Here is a 21,658-nt window from a genome sequence, read left to right as displayed (position 1 = left end):
TGCAAACCAAATATATACTGTAAACTGCACGTTTTGAATGCACATGTATACTGTGAAATGCATTTTAAAAGGCACATATATACTTTAAAATAAATGCAAAAAATGCATGCGATGAGGAGGAGTATGAAATAAAAATGTTTCAATGCAATAATCTTCAAGAATGCAGTGATGAAAGTATTTTTTTTGTGTGTGGGGTGGGGCTTTATATTATTTGTATTTTTTTTAAATCATTTTTATTATTGAAATTTCATTTATGACTTTTTGCATGATTTGCATACTTATAAAATGTATACTATTTGTTGTTCTTGTATATATGTTGGTTTGGTTTAATTGCCACATTTTCTTTGAGGTCCACCTGTTAATTGAATCCAGCTAATTATCTCTAATTAGTAATCCAGAAAAAGGGTGAATAGTTGTTGGCATGTGAGCACTAAAAAAACAAACAAAAAAAACAATGTGCTGAAATGTTTGCTTGTGCTGGTTTATTTTTGAATTCATTTACACTGTACACTATGATGTTTATATAATAAGATATATTTTTGCTATACCCTTTTCAACTTGGATTACATTCAGTCTGTGGCCAGTAATCTCTTTGTTTGCACTTGCCATTTGTGTGTGTGTGTGTGTGTGTGTGTGTGTGTAATTAATTGTGAAATTTACTAGTAATTTCTGCGAGTACTCAGGGTGAAGATACTGAAAATCAATATCAATCAGTCATAAATTAAGAGTTTCATTGTTTTCTGCATTATCAGAAAGGGTCCTGCAAGTGTTTATTCCCAGCCGAAGTCCTGACCAGTCATCTGGTAGAACTTCATGTTCAAAGGCCTGTAGAAATCCCTGAGTCTGTGCAGCACTTCTGCTGGTATGTGTGGATGCGGTCTGCCTTTCGATTTCCCCAGGCATCGCGGTCTGCTGCTTCCTTCGGGCTTTTTGAGGCAGGGGAAGCCTTTAGTCTGGTTAAAGTAGAAGTGCTTATTGGTCACCACCCGTTTGAGTCCCAGGAAATCCTGCACCCGGCCCATTTCTCCCGCGGGGTCCGTCACCAGCTTCTCCCCGCTCACAAAAAGAAACTGCGCGAGTGGGAAATACCTGAGCCAGTGCTCCAGGTGTTTGGCGTAGATGCCGATCCTCACGGCGCTCCAGGACGTGTCGATCAGACCCGTGGTGGAGTTCTTGAAGACCAGATTCTGGAAGGACGGCAGGCCGGGGCTTTTGGTCAGAGTCTGAGTGTAGTCAGACACGGCCCGGGTCACGGGGTCACGGACCACCACGATGAGTTTGGTGCTGCGGCTCATGGAGAAGACGCGGGGCGCTGCTTCACGGGTGATGAAGTAGCTGGGTGTTTTCTCCATGGTGATCTGGCCATCTAAAGTACGCGGCATTAGATTCCTACAGAAGCAGAAACTGAAAGTTAGTCATAATAGAAGCCCGTTCTCTGATCAGACATGATTTCTAAATGGTTTAAAACACCACAACTCCTACAGAGATATATTATGTGAAATATATTGCCCTTTATCAAGTGATTTTGCCAAATATAATTTTCTAATATTTATATTCTCTGGGTAGATGAATATTATAACATATAAAAAATTCCCAAAGCAAAATTTGTATATGTACATAGTTGAATAAGATCAGGTATCATGTAGCAGCTATATATGTCAATATATATGTAGCAATGTGAATTCTATGTAAATTTAATAAAATAATATATACTGTACATATACAAAAATCTGTGCTTATATTTATTTTTGTAATAAATGTTTAAATACACATCTATCTTTTATATTTTATATTTACTTATATAATGTGTATCGATGGGTGTAAGGATATATTTACATGTACATGATATACAGTGTACGTCCAACAATGTACTACACATACATAAACATACATATTTGTGCTAGATATATGTTAATATGAAATAGATCCAATAGGTTTCATTTCAAGTTTTAATTCACATTACATATTATTACACACACACACACACACACACACACACACACACACACACACATATATATATATATATATATATATATATATATATATATATATATATATATATTACATTTGTGTATGGGAAATCCTGACACATTTTAGGTATGCATTAAATGATTGGGTTTCCATGTAATGCTAATTCACAAGTTCAAAATAAAATTTTTGGGGGTCTGTTACAAGACATTTACATGATTTAATAATCAAAAACACATTAGTTTTTCTTTCACACTGTATACTGCGGCAGTAGCTTTGCCTGAAACACCCTTTTTTTGTTTCCTGTCTCTTTAAATCTTTCTTTCCAAAAAAGCCAAGTGTGCTCTGATTGGTCAGCATGTCCACTCTTTTGTAATGGGTTTAACCACTACTCTAATAAAGATTAAATAAATAATAAATAATATATATTTCTTTACTGGGTTCAGTAGAGTCCATTATGGGATTGTTTTTTTTTTTATTTTTTCTTAAAAGTTCACACTAAAAATGTAAATGTTATCTACTAACTTGTGTTGTTCCAAACTAGTATTATACAACACTTTATTTCTGTGTAAAACACAAAAAAAACATGAACATGAACATGAACATGAACTAAAAAAAAAAAAAGACGTAAAGTTCATTTTTGGTGACCTGTGCCTTTAAGGATACAATGCTTCTTTAGATTTTTGGCTGAAATCATAAACATTTTCGTTTGCACCTAAAATGTCATCTACTGTATGTAGGCAGGTTTTGGGACAGGTTTTTTCATAGCTGCTCCTATGTCGTCCAAGCTAAACATTAAACTGTAATTTTAAGCAATAATGCAAAATGAAAACCCGTTTTAAAATTGACTCTGGAGACATGATAATTGCCACCATTTCAGCTCTCGCCAGCGAATGAAGCTGTCACATATGTTTTGCGATTTCAGATTCAGAGTCAGTTCATTATGATGAAAGATGTTCTTTTTATTATCAAACATAAAACAAGCAGTTCTCTGATGAGGCCAGTGTTGAGTTACTGAGTAATGCGAAGTGTAAAGTGTTGTTAAATAAACATAAAAGCTGACTTTATTAAAAAGCAGCCTTGTGAAATAAACGTCAGCGAGAAGGGAGTTGATGATCTGCTATAAAAGAAAGAAAAACACGAAGGCATAACAACTCTTAGCAGTCATTTCCTGATGGGTTTTGTCCCCAGAATGTCTGTCAGGAGTCTCTCGATCACTCCAAGGCTCTTTAGTGCTGATTTGAGATCAGTTTTGCGAGATCTCGTTTAAAAGATGAGGATATTGGCTCCAGTAATGGAATAATATCCTAAATCAGCACAGAAGGTTTGCCTTAACCACAGCATATTAAATAGCAATTATATATGTCATGTTTTTTTTTTTTTTTGTTTTTTTTTTTTACATTTGTACACACACTCCACCCTACACACACATATTAAATTTATGAATTATTATAATATATAAATATTTAAAATGAATAGTTTTCTATAATATTAACATAATTTCAAAAATTTTTAGTGTATATAATATACAATCATGTAGTATAAATATAACAAATATAAATATAATAAATGCATGTAAATATATTAAGGTTGTTGTTGGTTTTAAGGTTCTGTTAATCTCTTTAATGAATGCCCAATAGCTCCAGCATCAAGTGGAAAAGTCTCTACACTGACTCTCATTATTTCCACAGAGTACATATGCAGTAGATTAACTCTTCACTGCTCTGGATGGGGTTTGGAAAGCGGTCGCTCTCTCTGTCTCTTTCTCTGAGGCTGGCCCTCATCTCATTGCCATGAAGCTAATATTCAACTCTAATACAAATCATATTGCTCTATGAGAGCTTTACCACTAAGACAAGAATCAGAGGAGTCATGCTGACTGATGTGTGAAGGAGAATAAAGAGTAACTTTGAGAAATTGGATTTGCCATTTGACCTGCATTGCTTTTAAAGGAACAGTTCACCATAAACCATTACTATTTATCACTATTTATCCAATCTGACATTGTTTAATTTGTATGTAATTTTTGATGACTTTTGATGCTGCACTTGTTCAAACAATTATCCTTTGTGTCTGTTAAGCTTGAAGAAGGACACAAAGCATTAAAAAAGCCATAAAATCCGGCCATACAACTTCTGTAGCCAGTGTTTTGATTGTGTTTACATGATGCATGTTCCCAGCGCCTGCTTTTAGGGATGTGATCTTGAAGCATTACATGCAGAGCTTTTAATATTGAAAGCATGCCATGGTTAATGTCAATGTTGTCATTCTCACCCTGCACCATCTGAAGTGCAAGCGCTGTCTGGCTATGTACACACCGCTAAGTGCATGTTTAATTCAAAGTAATCAAGCTAATGGAAGCCATAATGGCCGCGGCCGTGTCTGCTGACATCATGTTTACATTGTGGAGAGCAGGCTGGTAATCAGTGAAAAGTTTGGGCTTTTCTCAATTCACGCCAGTGGCCCACACACTCCGGTCCACCCGTTTGATCTCCCAATCCAAAGAAGCATCGCAAGATAAAGCCCTCATTTCGCCCAAGTTTGCAAATTCAGCTGACTCTGGCAACCTTTGATCTGGGGCCAGCTGTGTTCTTGTGTGTTTTCTTCTTTATCGGGTCGCTCGCGCCAGCTGCTGTTACCTGTGCGGTTGCTAGGCTAGCATCCACGCTGGTTGTTTTGATTACACCTAGCGTAGCGTTAGTGCTTAGCATCTGGACCGGGAATGTGTGCCTGGAGTATGAGTTTATCAGAGCAGAACCTGGCAACAATTTATTTCTGTTTACTGGTACAGAAGGCACAGCTGCGGGTGGCCTGCTGCAAAACAATGGCCTCGAAAAATATCAACAACTCCATCCCTTTGGCATTCAGTTGGTATCAAATATGATTTATGTTTTAAAATGCAATGAAAATTTGAAGTGTGTATTTAGTGTTGTCCTAAACATCCTTTAAACAAAATACACCTGGTGAGCAAAAACAAACGAGATTTTGAAAATCTATATTCTCTGGTGCATTTTATATTTCGCTACTGATGAAATACATAACATCTGTATAGGATAGATAGATAGATAGATAGATAGATAGATAGATAGATAGATAGATAGATAGATAAATAGATGCGTGTGCAATTTATTAAAAAAATAACCACACATATATTAATATATTATATATATAGTCTGTATTTTAAATATATTTATATATAAATTATATGAATATAAACATAAACATGTAAATACTTGTAAATATTTTCGAAATACATACTGTATGTGTGTGTTTTTATATATACATAATAAATATACACAGTATACACACATATATAATGTAAACAAAAACTTTTATTTTGGATGTGATTTATCGCGATTAATCGTTTGACAGCACTAACAGATTTATTTACTCATAAAATTATATATTTACTTGTATTGTAATTAATTAATCTTTACATTGCATTAATTTATAATATACATTTTTCATTTTATATATATATATATATATATATATATATATATATATAATTTATTTATTTATTTGTTTACGTATTTATGTATGTACTGTATGTCGCTATGAGCTATCCAGTTAATTTTCAAAATATTCCGATAGATGGATATATAGATAAATAATTTATTTGTTTATTTATTTTGTATATATTAATTTGTAATTTTACAGTTATTTATTGAAAATTATTTAATATTATTATTTACATGTATTTATTTATATTTATATTTATTTATAGATAGCTAAATAGATTGTTAAAAAAAAACATGATTTATTTATTTTTAAATGTATTTATTAATGTAATTTTCATTCTTATGAGTAATCTGCATCAGTTATATGATGGGAATTTGTTTGGTCATGAAGACTCAAAATATTCCTGAAATCTATTAATAAAATAACATGGTTTCTTTCTGGACATCACACAATTATTCAGACTGACCATCACTGTTTGGTTTAGGTTTTTGCGGTGTGCTGTGAGTTACTTTTCAAAATATTCAAATACAATTTTTATACCAAAACATGTTTAACTATAAAAAAGAGACAGCAAACATAGTGCGGTAAGTCATGCCTTATTACACACACATACACGAGCTCTTCCTCGTAGCTGTTCACACAATACACATCAGAACAGGGTGGGATCTTCTCTCCTTAATTTAAATGAACCACAGGATATAACCATTCTCCCATTATCAGAGGAAAACATCCAGACAGGACTGCCCCCTGTGTCTGGCAGCAGTGACCCGGGATGTTCCCGTCCTGATCTTTGCAACATCTGGCAGCAATGAGTCTCCGGGAGGAAGTTCCTTCCCATTAAGAGCTCACCATGGGCCTGATTGGGTGTAGATATTTTAGGTCTCTCAAATGTTACGTTACAATAATGACATAAAAAGCTTACTTTTAATGAGTCCCTTTGTCTTGCTGTTCATACTGCATATAAATCTATAGGTTTTTGGATAATGTCATATAATGTTTATTTGATCAGATAATGTTTATTCTATTTCAAACATGTTTTTTTGTATCATTTTGGTTCTAGTTAACATTAATTTCAAGTCACTAAAAATATTTGAAAACTAGATTTAAATGTTTTCAATTAAGTACTGCATTGTGACTGGTCTCATGTTTTAAAAACAAAAAGCCCTGTAATATATATCCAGAATCCACTATGCATGAGATAAAATAATCTCTGCTACATCGCTCTTGTTTGAATTCCACCAAAAAGCCTTTCAACAGGTTGCTCTCAGACACAGCACTCATGAACACTATAGTGAGGACAGCAGGGCCTTCTTATTGAAAACACAGCGAGAACACAGGCTTGTCATTATGGAGCAAATGGAAGCTTCTAGAAGCTGTGGGAAGCAATTAAATGTCAGCTGGAAATAACAAGTAAAGCACCATAAAACTGCTCAAACATGCAAAAGGACACAGAGCAAGGGGCAAAACAAGCCCTTAAGAAAGAACAATCACAGAGGAGAACTCCTGAACATCTCAATTGTTTCTCCTACACATCAATTAAACAAAATGGATATTTCTTCTCAGAATGCGGGCGGTCCCGCATTAACAGGAAACAGACCAGTGGCAAAGATGTGTGTGTGTGTGTGTGTGCGTATGAGAGAGAGGAAGTAATTCCTGCCCTCACTATCATGTGGGAAAATCAGCAGAGCGGCTGTGAGCGTGTGTTTATCTGTGAAGCACCAGCAGGACGACACCCACAGATGAAGAAACAATAACACCAACCTCTGATAGATTTCAACACACTATTACCTCCCTCTGAATTCTATCTGAAATAGTGATCAGTTCACCCTAATCAGCTGGTTACCATCTAAATACCTCAAACATCTAAAATACCAAATACCTCACACAGTATTTGTTAACTATACACCAAAAAAACTCATAAAATTTCTAAATTATTTTAATTACATTTTATTTTATCTATATGTTTGTATGCACATGCACACCAAAAAAAAAAAAAAAAAAAAAAACACTTGTATTGCATTGACCATAATTTTTTGACTATTACTAATATTTACATTTACATTTTATCTTTATCCTTTCTGTTTTTGTTTTAAATTTCTTTAAACGTGTATATATATATATGTACACACACACACATACACACACACACACACACATACACGTACACACACACACACACACATACACGTACACACATTTCAGGTATTATTACAATGGAATTATTTATTTGTATTGTTTATGTATGAATCAGCACTCATTTATGTGCACAAAAACTTTTAATAAATTAATATATTTTGTTGTTTTTGATTGCTTCCACTGTCTTCATTTGTAAGTCGCTTTGGATAAAAGCATCTGCTAAATGAATAAATGTAAATGTAAAACAGCATCAAAACACTGAACTCATCCGCCTACAGTACATCCTCCTGATTAGTGTCTTGAAGCTCTGACAGGATGTGCTTCCTTTTCTTCCTGCTTTCTAATCCGCTTCTGAAGCTCCTAATTATCTATCAGACTGGCTGAAGTTTCCAGATAGTGTGTTTGATGATGTGTTAAGGATCAGTTACGGGAAACTACGAGGAGGAAGAAGACCTCTGCTGCAGATCATTGCTGGTCAGACTGGCTGGTTTGGTGAATCTAATGTACTAGGGGGCAGCAAAACTGGCCATAGGTTTTGTAAAAATAGCACAATATTTTTAATTTGACAAGAAATCAGTCAACGAAATCAATTAAGCATTGCATTGCTGCACTAGCTTGCATCAAATTTTGCATTAAAATGTAGATAACAGTAAACAGTTTCATTACTGTTCTCTTAATGCATTTGAGAATCAGGATGTGTCACCATTTCTGGAAACAGTCCAGTATCAGGATATTGCTAAATGTCCACAAGCGCCTGGCATACATTTATGGTACAAATTTGGCAGGAGGACCCTGAGAAAAAAAGACCTGGCACAGTTTCTATTCAATGAACTATATGCTATGGTAGTGTGTGTAGAATACTATTTCTGTGACAAATGTGTAACTGCTGACTAAAGTGATGCCAAAGAGCAGAATTACATTTATAAAACAGATGTAAATTTATATGTGAGCAGATAGCATCTATAGCTCCTATAGACGTTACAATGCACACATGAAGGAATATAAAAGTAAAAACAGATCGCACAATGGAAATCTTTTCAAATATGCACCACACAGAATTTTAAGTGACTCAATATGGAGTGTGTAGCAGCATAATGAACCTTTAAGACCAGCCTAGAGGAAACCACATCCCTGGCTTGGTTAACGGCCCACCGTATGTGCAGCTTTAACAGTCAGTCGCAGGACTTTGAGCAGAAGAACGACTGCAGATGCACAATTGGGAGGTTCTAGTATAATGAGTGTCTTCAAACACTCAGTTTTTTTGCCTGATTAATCATACTTTTCTTGTTGAAAGGGCAGTATTTGAGAGAAATAAAGTGGGGTTTGCTTTAAAGCAGGCCTATATTTCAGCAATAGAAGACTAGGCATTTCTGCTGAGAAGTCATGCATCAAAAACAAGTTGTTAAGAAACTATCTATGCCATTGTGGGTTGGTGAACAACTTGGGACAAGCCAAAGCTTTCTTTCTCTTGGCCTCGACTGTAACCTATCCCACTGAATACCTCCAAAGAAATGATTATCCAGCTAACCACATCATAAAAAAATCACAAGCAAAGCAAAGCTATACACTCTTAAAAATAAATTGGCATCAATGGTTCCATGAAGAACCTTTACCATCAATGGAACCTTTACACACCACAAAAGGTTCTTTATGATGGGAAAAGGTTCTTCAGATCACTGGAAATTAAAAAAATGGTTAAAAAATGGTTCCTTGAAGAACTGTTCTCTGAAAGGTTCTTTTATGGAATCTCTGTGAAAACCTCCTTTTGGGTTACTTTCTTATTCTTCATTTGGAGGCTGTGCCATACCCCAAGGTTATAGAAAATAGATCTATCACTGTAGCGTGCCGCTGGTTTCTTCCACACCACTACCTTCAGTCCTGATCAATCAATGGCTAGTTTAATGTTAGAGACCCAGGTCATATGGGAAATCTAGCCTGTCAAATCAGCACTCTGGCATCATGATATATATGGCATTAAAATCTAAATTGAATGTGTAATGCAAAATGTAAATGCATATATGATAGAAACAGAATAAATAAGCATTCCATGTTACATGACAACACTCACAAGACAACAAGGAAATAAATAAGCATTAGCTTAAAACACAGCTCTTAAAACATAAACCTTTATAGCTAAACACCTTGGAGCATCATAAAGAACGTCAAGAGCTGTAAAGGCGGCAGCAGTTTGTCAACAAGATTGAATATGCACAGGTTAATTAACCGTCTCTATGCCTAAGTGCAATAAAGTTGGTTAAGGAGGAATCGATAAGAAGCACGTCCGCGCACATCATTGATTGGGAGGTGATTTTTTATTCCAGACAGTGATCTATGGAGTCATGAAAAGGTGCAACCAGAGTCAGGTAACTGCATTGAGTGGGGGAGGAACAATTATTATGGGTTAATGAACAGAATTAAAGAACATGTTAATCAGAACATACTAGAAATTCATGAAAAAATCTGATTTTTAAGATCTTCAGTTTATAATTTTAGATCAAATATAGAACTAAATTAAAATCATTTATTAAATTATGCAGTGCACCCAGAAATCAAATATTTTTGTATCTTTAGTATTTTTAAATGTATTTAGAAAATGTTAACTGTAGTGGAATATTATTAATTAAATTAGAAACACGTAAAATAAAATAAATATTACAAGTAAATATTTGACGAAACACATACATATAATATATGCAATATTTGTAGGCATGCATAGATAATTTTTTACAGTGTGCAATATCTGACAAGGGCAACAGTCATGCGTTCCATAAACCTTTTAATGAGTAAAGTATATGAGCACCTGGTCGCTTACAAAGCTTGCATGTCTCTCTCTCAACCCACTCACTCACTCGTGCTCTCTCACACATACACACAGTGGCCATGTGACACAGCTCTTCCATGTACAGCTTCCAGCTGGCATTCACAAAAGCTCAGCTGTCATTACACATCTGCACACACAGAAGACCCGTGGTGTTGACAAGACTGATATTGAATTATACTTTACAAAAACCCCATACATGGACAGTTTGTTTACATAAGGCTGTCACCACATGCTGGAACAAATGTGTGCGCGTGTGCATGAGAAAGAGAGACAAATCATCAAACTAAACCTCAAAGTCACGTCACGAGATATAGTTTCTTGACAAGAGAGGAAACGTGATTATTAAAGGAATATTTTACCCCGTAATGAAAACTCTGTCATCATTTATTCGCTCTCTGTAATTTCAAACCCATAACCCCAAAATTTTCCTTTTGTATTGTGACAATAAAATAGAATATGAGTTTGCAAAGTGAGTAATTAATGACAGAATTTTAATTTTGGGGTGAAGTGTCCCTTGAAGAAATTCTTAAAGGGGCGGTCCACCTGAAAATAACAATAAATAATAATGTCACAATTTTCTTCCTCTCCCACACATCATTCCAAACCTGTATGACTTTCTTTCTAGTCTACAACATAAAAGAAGATATTTTGAACAATGTTCAAGTCCCATTGACTTCTGTAGTATTTTTTTTTTTGTCAATGGAAATCAATGGGACCCAAAACTGTTTGGTTACCAACACTCTTCAGAATATCTTCTTCTGCAGAAGAACGTCATACAGTATGCAACAACAAAAAGGGAAGTAAATGATGAACCAGCCATAGTCATAGTCATTCCCATTTGTCTGATTTCTAATTGCGTGACATGGAGACGAGAGACGGACAAAGGTGAGAGACAGAAGCACTGACGGTCAGTTCACAGTCATTTTATTGGCAGATGGCTGAATGTCCTGCCAATGAGACACAGCTCTGAACTGGTTGGGTTATTGACAGGTGATATTAATGTACCAAGTGGCATTAAAAGAGAGGAAGAATCAATTTGCCAATCGTGCAATGCATAACTGCTTGTAGGATGGTCTAAACATGCAATTTTGAAAGAGGCCCAAAAGAAGAAAAGAATGAAGAAATCATAGTGTGTAACTTCTTTGAGGAGTTAATTAAACCAATATACTTTGCTGGAAAACTTTATGATGAGAGCTGCTTAAACTTTATGTGCCTCACATGCATGCATTTCAGGAGCGTGCTGCTGTCTACATAAATTACAATGTCTGTTATAAAATTGGTCTACTGTAAGATAAAACATCTGCTGGCTGACTTAATTACCACTCTTAAGATTTTAAGTGGGTAACTTGGATAAAGAAAATTGCAGTCTCTAAAAATCAAAACCATAGGGAGTGATTATATAGACAGATAACACTATTATCTGTGATCTGTTTGTAAAAAATGAATTAAACTTGTCTTTTCTCTTAAGAAAATAAGAATTACAGACCTTATGCATTAGAGAAACAAGTGCACAGCTTCTCTGAATATAATTTTGGTCTTTAAACTTAAGTTTTAGTGGTAGCTCCATGGAATTGCTGTTGAAGTGTAATTAGCTGGTGAAATGGATGTATGAAAGTTATCATGATGTATGTCAGACCGGAAAGTTTTTAAAGGATTAGTTAACTTCCAGAATAAAAATAAATTCTGATCATTTACTCACTCCCATGTCAGTCAAGGTGTTCAATGTTCAGTCGAAAAAGAAGGTTTTTGAGGGAAACATGCAGGATTTTTCTCCACAATTTGGATCAGTGGGTTGAACAAAACAAAGAAAGAAAGAAAGACATGTTGGGTGACAGAGGGGTGAGTAAATGATCAGGAAATGTTTATTCTGGAAGTGAACTAATGAGCAAATCATTTTTAAATTTGTACGACCTCACAGAACTTTCACACTGAGGAAATACAAACTGGAAGACAGAAGACAACGAGCCCAGAGATAAAAAGGGGCTACATAAAGTCTATACTATCAAGGGCATTGGTTGCTAAGGAGTGGCTGTTAGCACATTGCTATGCTGTTACTAGGGTGTTCTGAGTGGATGCTACTGTACACGGTTGGCCAGTGACAAATAAATATGTTTTTTATAATTTACTTTAAATGTATATATATATATATATATATATATATATATATATATATATATATATATATATATATATTATATTATATTGTATTCGATACAGCATATCTGCAAACACTTTTTCTTGTGCTATATTTCTTTAAAATAACAGTTCTGTTAAAGAATTGCACAGGCATTCATACATTTTAAGTGTGCCTCATCTCCATCCAAACAGCAGCATGTTTTGAGTTAGCCTATCATTTATGGCTGTATAATGAAGTTACGTGCTAAATTCTAATAGCTACGTTTTGGTGTTTTAATAATCCTTAACCCTATGGGAAATTGATACAAAAAAAAAAAAATATTATTCACAACCAGCTAATAACAGGCGACCTACCGGTACCACTGGAGCCCCTTCTCATAGAACCTGTCGAAGAAGTGCGGCTCCGCGCCCACGGCTCTCACGTCTGGATGCACGCGCAGGAACTCCAGAAGCGCGCGCGTTCCTCCCTTTTTCACGCCGATAATAATTGCCTGAGGAAACTCTTTGGTCCCAAAGTTGTTTGACACGGAGAGATTGCTGTCATAAGCTAAACCTCGCTGCCGCTTCTCCTCTTCCACGTCTGTCGCATCCTGCTCGGGCAGTTCGCGAACGACGGAGCCGTTCCAGTGCGACAGTTTCTTCGCTTCCTTTGGGAAAAGTTTGCTTCTGAAATTCTGATGGACGAACAGCGGACTCGGCATGGAATCGCAGAATCCGGTGAGACAGTAGAATAAATAGGTGAATATGAGGATCATGGTAAAGAGCACAGACACCTTGGAGCGCGCTTTCAGGTGTCCCAAGTCGCAACTCGTTGTCCAACATCCCATGAGTGTCTTTGCGTCGCAAGAAACAAAACTTTAAACGGAGGAATCATGCCGTATTAAGTGTAAAATAACAGGGTTTTGTTGCAAGACTAAACCTTTAGTGAGAATCACATTGTTTTTTTTTTGCGTCTCAGAGTCACTAAATCAAATGCACGCCATATTTGCGCGATGATGACTTATCCAGAGACGTAACATAACGAATTATAACTTTTCTTTATGTTCTTTCTGTTGGACTGATGGGACTTCTTTGGCTTGAGGTCCCGCAGTCGTGCTGCTTCGGGTGACCAGGGTTACCCGTTCATCTCCCATCCGTTTTGGGTGCGTATCCACGCCCTGCTCTCTGAGTCCCACCCCTTGTGCTCAAATTACTTTTATGACTTTCCTACCTAAGCAGTTACAAATCCATTAACTACTGTTAAATCGATGAGAGCTAGAGAGCTTATTTTTTCCAGATAAGAACCGAACAGGTCAAAGTTCAGAGCCTTTACTGCATGATAGAGATAGTGGAATGTTATCTTAGGTATTTTTATGACATGTACTTTCCTTCATAGGTTGCTGCGCGAGGCAGCCCTCTGTCAGTACTCTTTTACACACAGATGAAGAGGTCAATCAGTGAGCAACACCTGTCCTGGAGGCCACACACTCCGTGGAGACAGTCTGTTTCTTGATCTGGCCTCTTCAGACTTAAGAATAAGCAAATCACCATCACCTCAGTTCGCACAAACACACTGTACACCTCGATTTTTTGATACTTTATTGGCATGATTGTCAAATAAAGCAGTGTAAAAGCAAAAATACACAGAATAACAGAGTATTATTTCATAATTATTTTAAGCCATATAGATATAAAATAATTGCTATTTGACAAAAACATGAAAAAAAAAGAAAAAAGAAAAAATATACTACTGTAACTTTGCACAGAATCCCCTTTCTAAAATATATGGCTATATATTTTTTCAGACATTAATTTATACTTAGAAAATAGAGAAAGACAAACAAAAATTTTTGTCTTTTAAACAAAAAACAACTTACTTTGTAAATTAGTAAAGTGTTGTCTGCAAAATATGTAGTGGATTTTCACCAGCTGAAAAACGGTCAATTGTTTCTATCTTTTGCTGTAGTGTGTCAGCAGGAAACAGAAGAACTGGCAACATTCAAAAGATGCTTCAGTAAATCAACCTGGAAAGCTACCGTACTGTTAAATACTGTAAAATGAGGATGATGTCAAAAATAATGTGATCAATGTATTTCCTTTATCAGTGAACTTCTATGAACTAAATTCATTCAGGATTGAGTCTTTCTCATTTTGTTCTGTTTCTTCATGTCATTCCAGACAGACTGATGATGATGATGATGATGAGACCAGATCTCTGTGTGCAGCACTAGACATTGTCAGACAAATATCTCACTGGATTATTACAATTAATGGCAAAATGTTTGGAAGTGTAACCTGATATTTCCTACTGACGCACTACAGCAAAAGATGAAAATAACTGACTTGAAGCATTTTTAACTGGTGAAAATGCTAGTGTTCTAATATTGGTTTTAGGGCAAAACATGCATATTTCAGTTGTCAGAAAAATACGTGTCCTCTTGTTAACACTACAGGACAGGTGTCATTATAGTCCAGACTCTAAGGAGCCTGCAGCAAGGCTAAAAACAACACCGTCTGACTGTGGCCAAACACTCTCTCCACAGGACCCCCGTGTCACACTCACCATTACATCATAAAATTAGATCATTAAGACTTTAGAGCAAAACTCGGCTTTTTATACTAGACAATGATGGAGTCTTATGCTTAAAATACGCTTTAAATGTTTTGCTCTTGCTCTGTAAATGCTCTTCTATGGCATCCAGTGCTGCGGAGTAACATGTAACAGAATTGTTATGTATGTAAATATGTAATGTAATTTCAAACTTTTAACAATACAGATTGTGTCAAAGCAGCTTTACAGTATTAAATAGGACAATAGTGTGTCAGTAACGCAAAAGGACAATAGTAAACACAAATTAAGTGATGTCATCATCATTAAAAATTGTATCATTAAATTAATCAAAAATAAAATGTAACCATTTATATTACTTTAATAAAGCAATTGAAATAGTTACACAATTTATAACATTTTAAATAGGGAAACTTGCAATCTGTAACCTATTACATTTCCAAAGTAACCTTCCTAACACCTAATAAAAATTGCCAGAAGGATAATTGGGAAGTGTTCCTGGCTACATATTTGAGGAGGACCACCAGTGAGCTGCCACCCACAAACACATATCATAATCATGACTGAAGAGTGAACCTGTTCACTCAGCGTCTATGGTTTAAGACAATATTATATCATTATTTTGTGGTACAAATGTCACATAAAATGAACTCAAGCACACCCTTGCTGAAAGAAAAAAAAATCCCTACATCACTACTGCTAATCACTACAAAAACCAAAAATAGTCTGCCAAGACATTATTCATTAAGTTTACGTATCTCCTCTAATCCTAAAACATAACATGCATAACTCAAATAATGCATAATTCAAAATGCGTGTGAAATAAATCAATGCAGAAAATTCCTTTATGTTAACACATACATTGTGATCTTTACGGTCTTTTCTAAGAATGTGGAAAGACGAGATTGCAAAACAAACCATATAATTATTTAAAAAAGCTATTATTACGCAATCCTATGTCACGTCAGGTTAAATACATTATAAAACCATATATGTGACCCTGGAGCACCAGTCATAAGTACCACAGGTATATTTGTAGCAACAGCCATCAATATATTGTATGGGTCAAAATTATAAATTTTCTTTTATGCTAAAAATCATTAGGATATTAAGTAAAGATCATGTTCCATGAAGATATTTTGTAAATGTCCTACCATATATATATCATATATAACTTTTTTGTATTATTATTAGAAATATGCATTGCTAAGGACTTCATTTGGACAACTTTAAAGGTGATTTGTTTCATTATTATTTTAGATTTTTTTACACTCTCAGATTCCAGATTTCCAAATAATTGTATCTCAGCCAAGTATTCTAAAAATAAACCTCTCATAACAAACCATACATCAATAGAATAATTATTTATTCAGCTTTCAGATGATGTATAAATCTCAATTTTATTTACTTTTTAAATTGACCCTTATGACTGGTTTTATAGTCCAGCGTCACACATTTGATATATCTTAAATCAGCAATACTGATCTGAGTATCGCATATCATCATGTTTGTCTGAATATGATCAACAGCTACCAAACCAGTTCTTTCACTCTGAACTTTAGTAAACTAATGGTGCACCTGAGTTGCACTTAGTTAAAACTAAATTCTGCTTTCGGTTGGTTGAATTTCTTGAAGACAAGGTATTTCGCCACTAATTGGCTGCATTTGTGTGCATTTATTTGAAAGGAACATATTATTATGGATGGGATAACACACCTGGGTTACCTGTCATTTAGCATATGCTTTTCTTCACAGTGACCTTCTGCACCGCGTACTAATTTTAGGAGCAGTGTTTGCTGAAGCAACCTGAAGTTAAGAGCTTTCCTCTTGGGCAGTCTGGTGCAGGAGGGATATACTCATTTCAGAAAATATCCACACCTTGTGTAACATCACAGCAAATACTAAATTGTTGGGTAACTTAAAGACAAAAAGCAAATACCTAAAGTACGCCTACAAAGTGTTGTTGTTGAACCAGGTTTCACTTTAGTTGTTATGCAAATCTTCAGTACAGCACTTTAGACATATAAGAAGTCAACATCATTACACGTTTTAAAGCTGGCTAAAGGTGCAAGAGGAAATGCAAGTGTATGTAGCACATATACACACTCTTTACACTTCAATTTATCCGTATTTTAACCCCTTGTGCATCTTTTGGGGTAAGCTGTGTAGGGTCTGGGATGCAAAAAGTCACCCAATATAATGGTGTAGCTAAATAAATGTCCTCTCTAATGTGATTATGTAAATATCACTTAGTGACAAGTGCAGTAGGCTAAAGTTTATTTTACACATTATTTACGGAGTATAGCTTACAATGCACCATAACAAAGACAGACTAAAGCCCTATAGGTATAGGATTAGTGTTTGGGTGTGTGCTGCCTTGACGCATTTACTGTTTTGACGTAACTTACTACCAAAAATGTAGCCTATAACCTTATTGTTGACATTCTATAGTGGTATATGAACAATGTAGAAAAATAGTCTGAAATACTGGCCAAACAATATGCACGGGCTACACATACAGTAGACTACACAAAAATCGGATTCAATAAAATAGGATTCAATCGATTTCATGCTACATGCTAGTCTTTATGCATCCTTATACACTGTATAGCCTAATACTTACTACACTAACATTGTGTTATGTAGGCTAATCAAACATATTCATAGACTAACACAGTTGTCTGAAGAAATGAAAGTAAAACAATGCAAATGAAAAGAGAAACACAAATGTCAAAAACAAAACACCATAGTAATTTATAGTAAATACGATAGTGTTTTTGAACCATACTATAGTAGTGTATTATACTGTAAATATTATATTGCATTTACAACACTGTGTTAATGAATGCTATAGTATAGTAATACCTATAGTGAGCTGATAAACTGTAATGAATACTGTAGTATACTCTAGTTTTTAACTATAGTTAGTGTATTGTAATATGATATACCCTATATAAAACTTAGTGCAGTATTGGGTAAAGTAATTTGTTTATATTACTACAGAATCTATAGAATTACCATAACAAATTAATTCAACTACTATATTATAGTATGGTTCAAAAACACTGTAGCATTTACTATAAATTACTATAGTATTTTTTTCATGTGTGCATTCCTACATAAGACTTAACATTAGTTAATGACATTTATAGGTATAGGTAATTCTCTCAGCTATCAATGAGAGGATGTAATAGGTTATTTAATGGGTCTGCTGTATGTTAATTTGTTTGTTCATATAATATTGCATTTTAAGTGAAACTTGCATTAAAATATGCATATGTTAAAATTGAACTGTAAACAACAATAACATATTTAAAAAAAATTAAACTAAACATTTAATTTTGTCTTGTCTGCATTATCTGTAAGGTTAGAAAAACTGAACCTTATAGTAAAGCGTTACATGTTTTTTGCAAATGTCCTTTATCACCTTCAGCCAGATGTGGCGTTTGTTTTCACAGCTGGGGAGGTGTTTCTTCAATATTGCATGCCTGCATTTGCACACAAACACACATGCACATGCTTGCGCTCACTTATAATGACACTCACACACAATTTAATCTGCGCGCTTAATCGGTAAAGGGTGAATGAGGGCAGATCGCATCATGCTAATGGTTGAAAAACAACAGCACATGTGCAGAACTTTCCAAAGTCACCTGCCTCACAATGCAGAGGAGCTTGAAGAGATAAATACCTATTCTGCACAGCACCTGGATATCATGGCATCTTAAGGATGCCAGCTGTGGCTCACCCACAACAGCTAGTTGTTGTGGTCTAATGCTTTGAAGGTGGAAAAATGTTTAATGTGACTAGCATTCACACACTAGTGAAAATATTGCCTGAAAAACACTGTGCCTCTGAGCGTGCCTTTCTTGGACCTCAGCACACTGTTTGCACATGAAAGCTGAAGTCTATGGTGGCAAAGCGAGTCTCTCTACACTGCATGGTATGGAAGGCCTGTGGTTAGCCTTAAGTATAGGGAAGACATGAATTACATTACAGTGGATGGGTGTAGCAGTCAAGAAAGAGAGGAGAAGGAGAGAAAAGTAAAGAAGGCAGAAAGAGACAGACTCAAAGGGGTTTTCAATGGGCATGTCGGGGCAGGACATCATCCAAAGCACCTTGAACCCTTAAAGGTGAAGTGTGTAATTTCTCTGTCGGAAACATAATTTCAAAGATAACAACTGTTTTTAAACAAGTTTTAAGTTTGGTGTAATACTATGAGAGGTGCTTTTTTTTTTTACAGACTTCTGAATGTACAGAGGTGGCATTAAATCTAACCAGCACTATGGTGTTGACAGTGTCCTTTTAACACCTGATGCACAGTGATTCAATAAATAAAGAATCTACACAGACGAAATGTCACAATGAAAAGAATGTCACAAGGTTCCCATGGCACATTTTTTAGCCATTTAATAACAATGCACAACTGATCACGTGCTCATCAAATTATTCTAAGATCATTTTACATCTCACTGAAGCGTGATTCATGCGTGAATGTCACTTGAAAGTGAGCTTGTGGTAATTCGTCCTGTATTGTGGTTATTACAGGTGTTTATGTCTCATGTTTATGTCTCTTATGTCTTTTATTCTCATGTGACAAGCTGTATGGTTCAGGTTTCAGTTAATCTGCCACTAGTATTATTACATATTACAGAGAAGCCAAGCCTGCCCTCTTCTGGCAAACCTCAGCTTTATTGGAAAAACCCAAGACTTGCCATTGGGCACAGACAGTAAGTTAGCCATGCATAACCTTTCTTAAAAATAAACAGGTGGCATCACTGAAATGGTGTTTTACAACATAAATTACACAGACAAACAGCAAGAAAATGCTACACAGCAACAGTGGTGGTATTGTCAAGCAGGATCCACATCCTTGTCCATCCTAGAAGAATACTTTTCTCAAAATTTAGTAAAAGGCAACACATTCTTATCGTAATTAGGGCCCATAAAGGGCACAGGGCCCTAATGTTTTTCTAAGACCAGGGTTATGGGGCCCTTAACATGCTCAAAAACGCTTGAAATTTGGCACACAATGCATATATAGATACATAGATCTTATCAGCTCAGACAATTTTCGTGACGACAGTCAGTGCTCCACCCAACAGGAAGTTGAAAAAAAAAAAAACATGGAATGTGGAATTTGATACTCACCAAACTAAACATGATCTAAACAATTGAAGTTGGTAAATTGCGAAGGAATTACACAGGAAGTGTGTAATTTTCAAAATGTTTTAAAATCAGCCTTTTATATTTACCTGAAGTTTTTCAAACTTCATCATAATAATGTCAAAACATGGCAGATGTAAAACTGTGAAGGGACTCTTGATATCTGAAATACTGATGGCAATTCTTCAAACACAAAACTTTTTTTTTTTTTATATTCCCTGATTGCTTTCATTCAAAACTTGATCTACATGATCCAAAAACACTTAGGAATCTAAATTGTGTACGATTTTTAAATATCTCAATGCCATAGTGATTCATCAAATAAAATGGAAAAAAGTAAACAGAAGTTCTGTCATGACAACTCTCTGAGGAATTGGCATGGTAATGTACATTGTGCATGTCAATGTATTTGGTCTTGGTGGAATAGATCTGCTACGCTGCTGCGGCAGAGCAAGTACAGAGACTTACTAATGCAATGCATCCACAAATGCTGCTGTGAGCATGTAAGAAATATTGCTGCTGCAAATATAACATACATGAAATAACCCCCATATAGTATACACAAATTACCTCCTAACAGATCTATACAGGTGGAGCTGGGGAAGGTGGAGGGTTTTTGAAGCAAGCTGCAACTGCTATGGTAAGCCCTAGTCATATATTTGGCTACTGATACAGGAGAGAACCAATCAGCTGTGCCATGTGATAATTATGTCATTAGGACAGATTGAGTTTGACTGCACCAACTAGAGTTTCATGCCAGAACTCTGTATTTGTCTTATAGCCTAAAATATGAGATAGGAGCAAAATTACATTGCACCTGAGAAAAAAAAAAAAGTAGACTTTTGAAAGTAGACTTTCTCAGGGGAGCTCTTAACCTGTGGGGAAGAGGAACTGACTTCCAACATATACAAGAATGTCAAAATACAAAATGGTTCAAGGATTGTCATGCGCATCAAGCTCAACCGTCATCTGATTCATGACGTGAATCAATGGAATTTGCACAATCTTGTGTTTCACAATTCAAAATAAAGAGGTTTTTATGAATACCTTTAGGGTTTACAGATCAGTTTATGCTGTTTTATATTTTTATAAAAGAATAGTTCCTTGCTGTAGAAAAAAACAAAAACAAAACAGGAGTGTTATTATTATTATTATTATTTTCACAAAGTTTTCCAGAGTGCTGATTTGGAATTTGAATTGTAATGACAGGATCAGAATCTCAACCCAGGCAACACAACATAAATTTCACTGTTCCAACACAGGTTTTGCCACTAAACATAAATGATTACTTAATTGAGACTAATATTACCTATTTATTCCATTATATGTAGAACTGGTCTATCTTCAATTTTATTATGCCTTATACTGGGTAGACCTTTTTCTCTAATCTATCAAATTATAAAAAAAATATAAAATAA

The 21,658-nt window shown here is 35.3% G+C and overlaps 1 protein-coding gene across 1 annotated transcript; it reads right to left on the bottom strand.

Annotated features, from left to right (window-relative positions):
* Positions 1-467: 467 nt before the first annotated feature.
* Positions 468-13,850, bottom strand: LOC113043972 (heparan sulfate glucosamine 3-O-sulfotransferase 3B1-like). Its single transcript, XM_026203520.1, has 2 exons — positions 12,881-13,850; positions 468-1,389 (listed from the first exon to the last, which is right to left on the bottom strand). The coding sequence occupies exons 1-2, from the start codon at positions 13,351-13,353 to the stop codon at positions 771-773; spliced, it is 1,092 nt and encodes a 363-aa protein (XP_026059305.1). The 5' UTR covers positions 13,354-13,850; the 3' UTR covers positions 468-770.
* Positions 13,851-21,658: the final 7,808 nt, after the last annotated feature.

The sequence above is a fragment of the Carassius auratus genome, chromosome 26 (assembly GCF_003368295.1).
Source record: "Carassius auratus strain Wakin chromosome 26, ASM336829v1, whole genome shotgun sequence".
In the NCBI taxonomy this organism is placed as follows: domain Eukaryota; kingdom Metazoa; phylum Chordata; class Actinopteri; order Cypriniformes; family Cyprinidae; genus Carassius; species Carassius auratus.
This window is presented reverse-complemented; position numbering and strand designations above follow the sequence as displayed.

Bases quoted from the DNA above. Each gene is read 5' to 3' on its own strand.
- LOC113043972 (XM_026203520.1), bottom strand. From the start codon at position 13,353: ATGGGATGTTGGACAACGAGTTGCGACTTGGGACACCTGAAAGCGCGC. The intron at 1,390-12,880 runs GTAGGTCGCCTG...CTGCTTCTGTAG, and splicing joins AAGGGGCTCCAGTGGTACCG to GAATCTAATGCCGCGTACTT.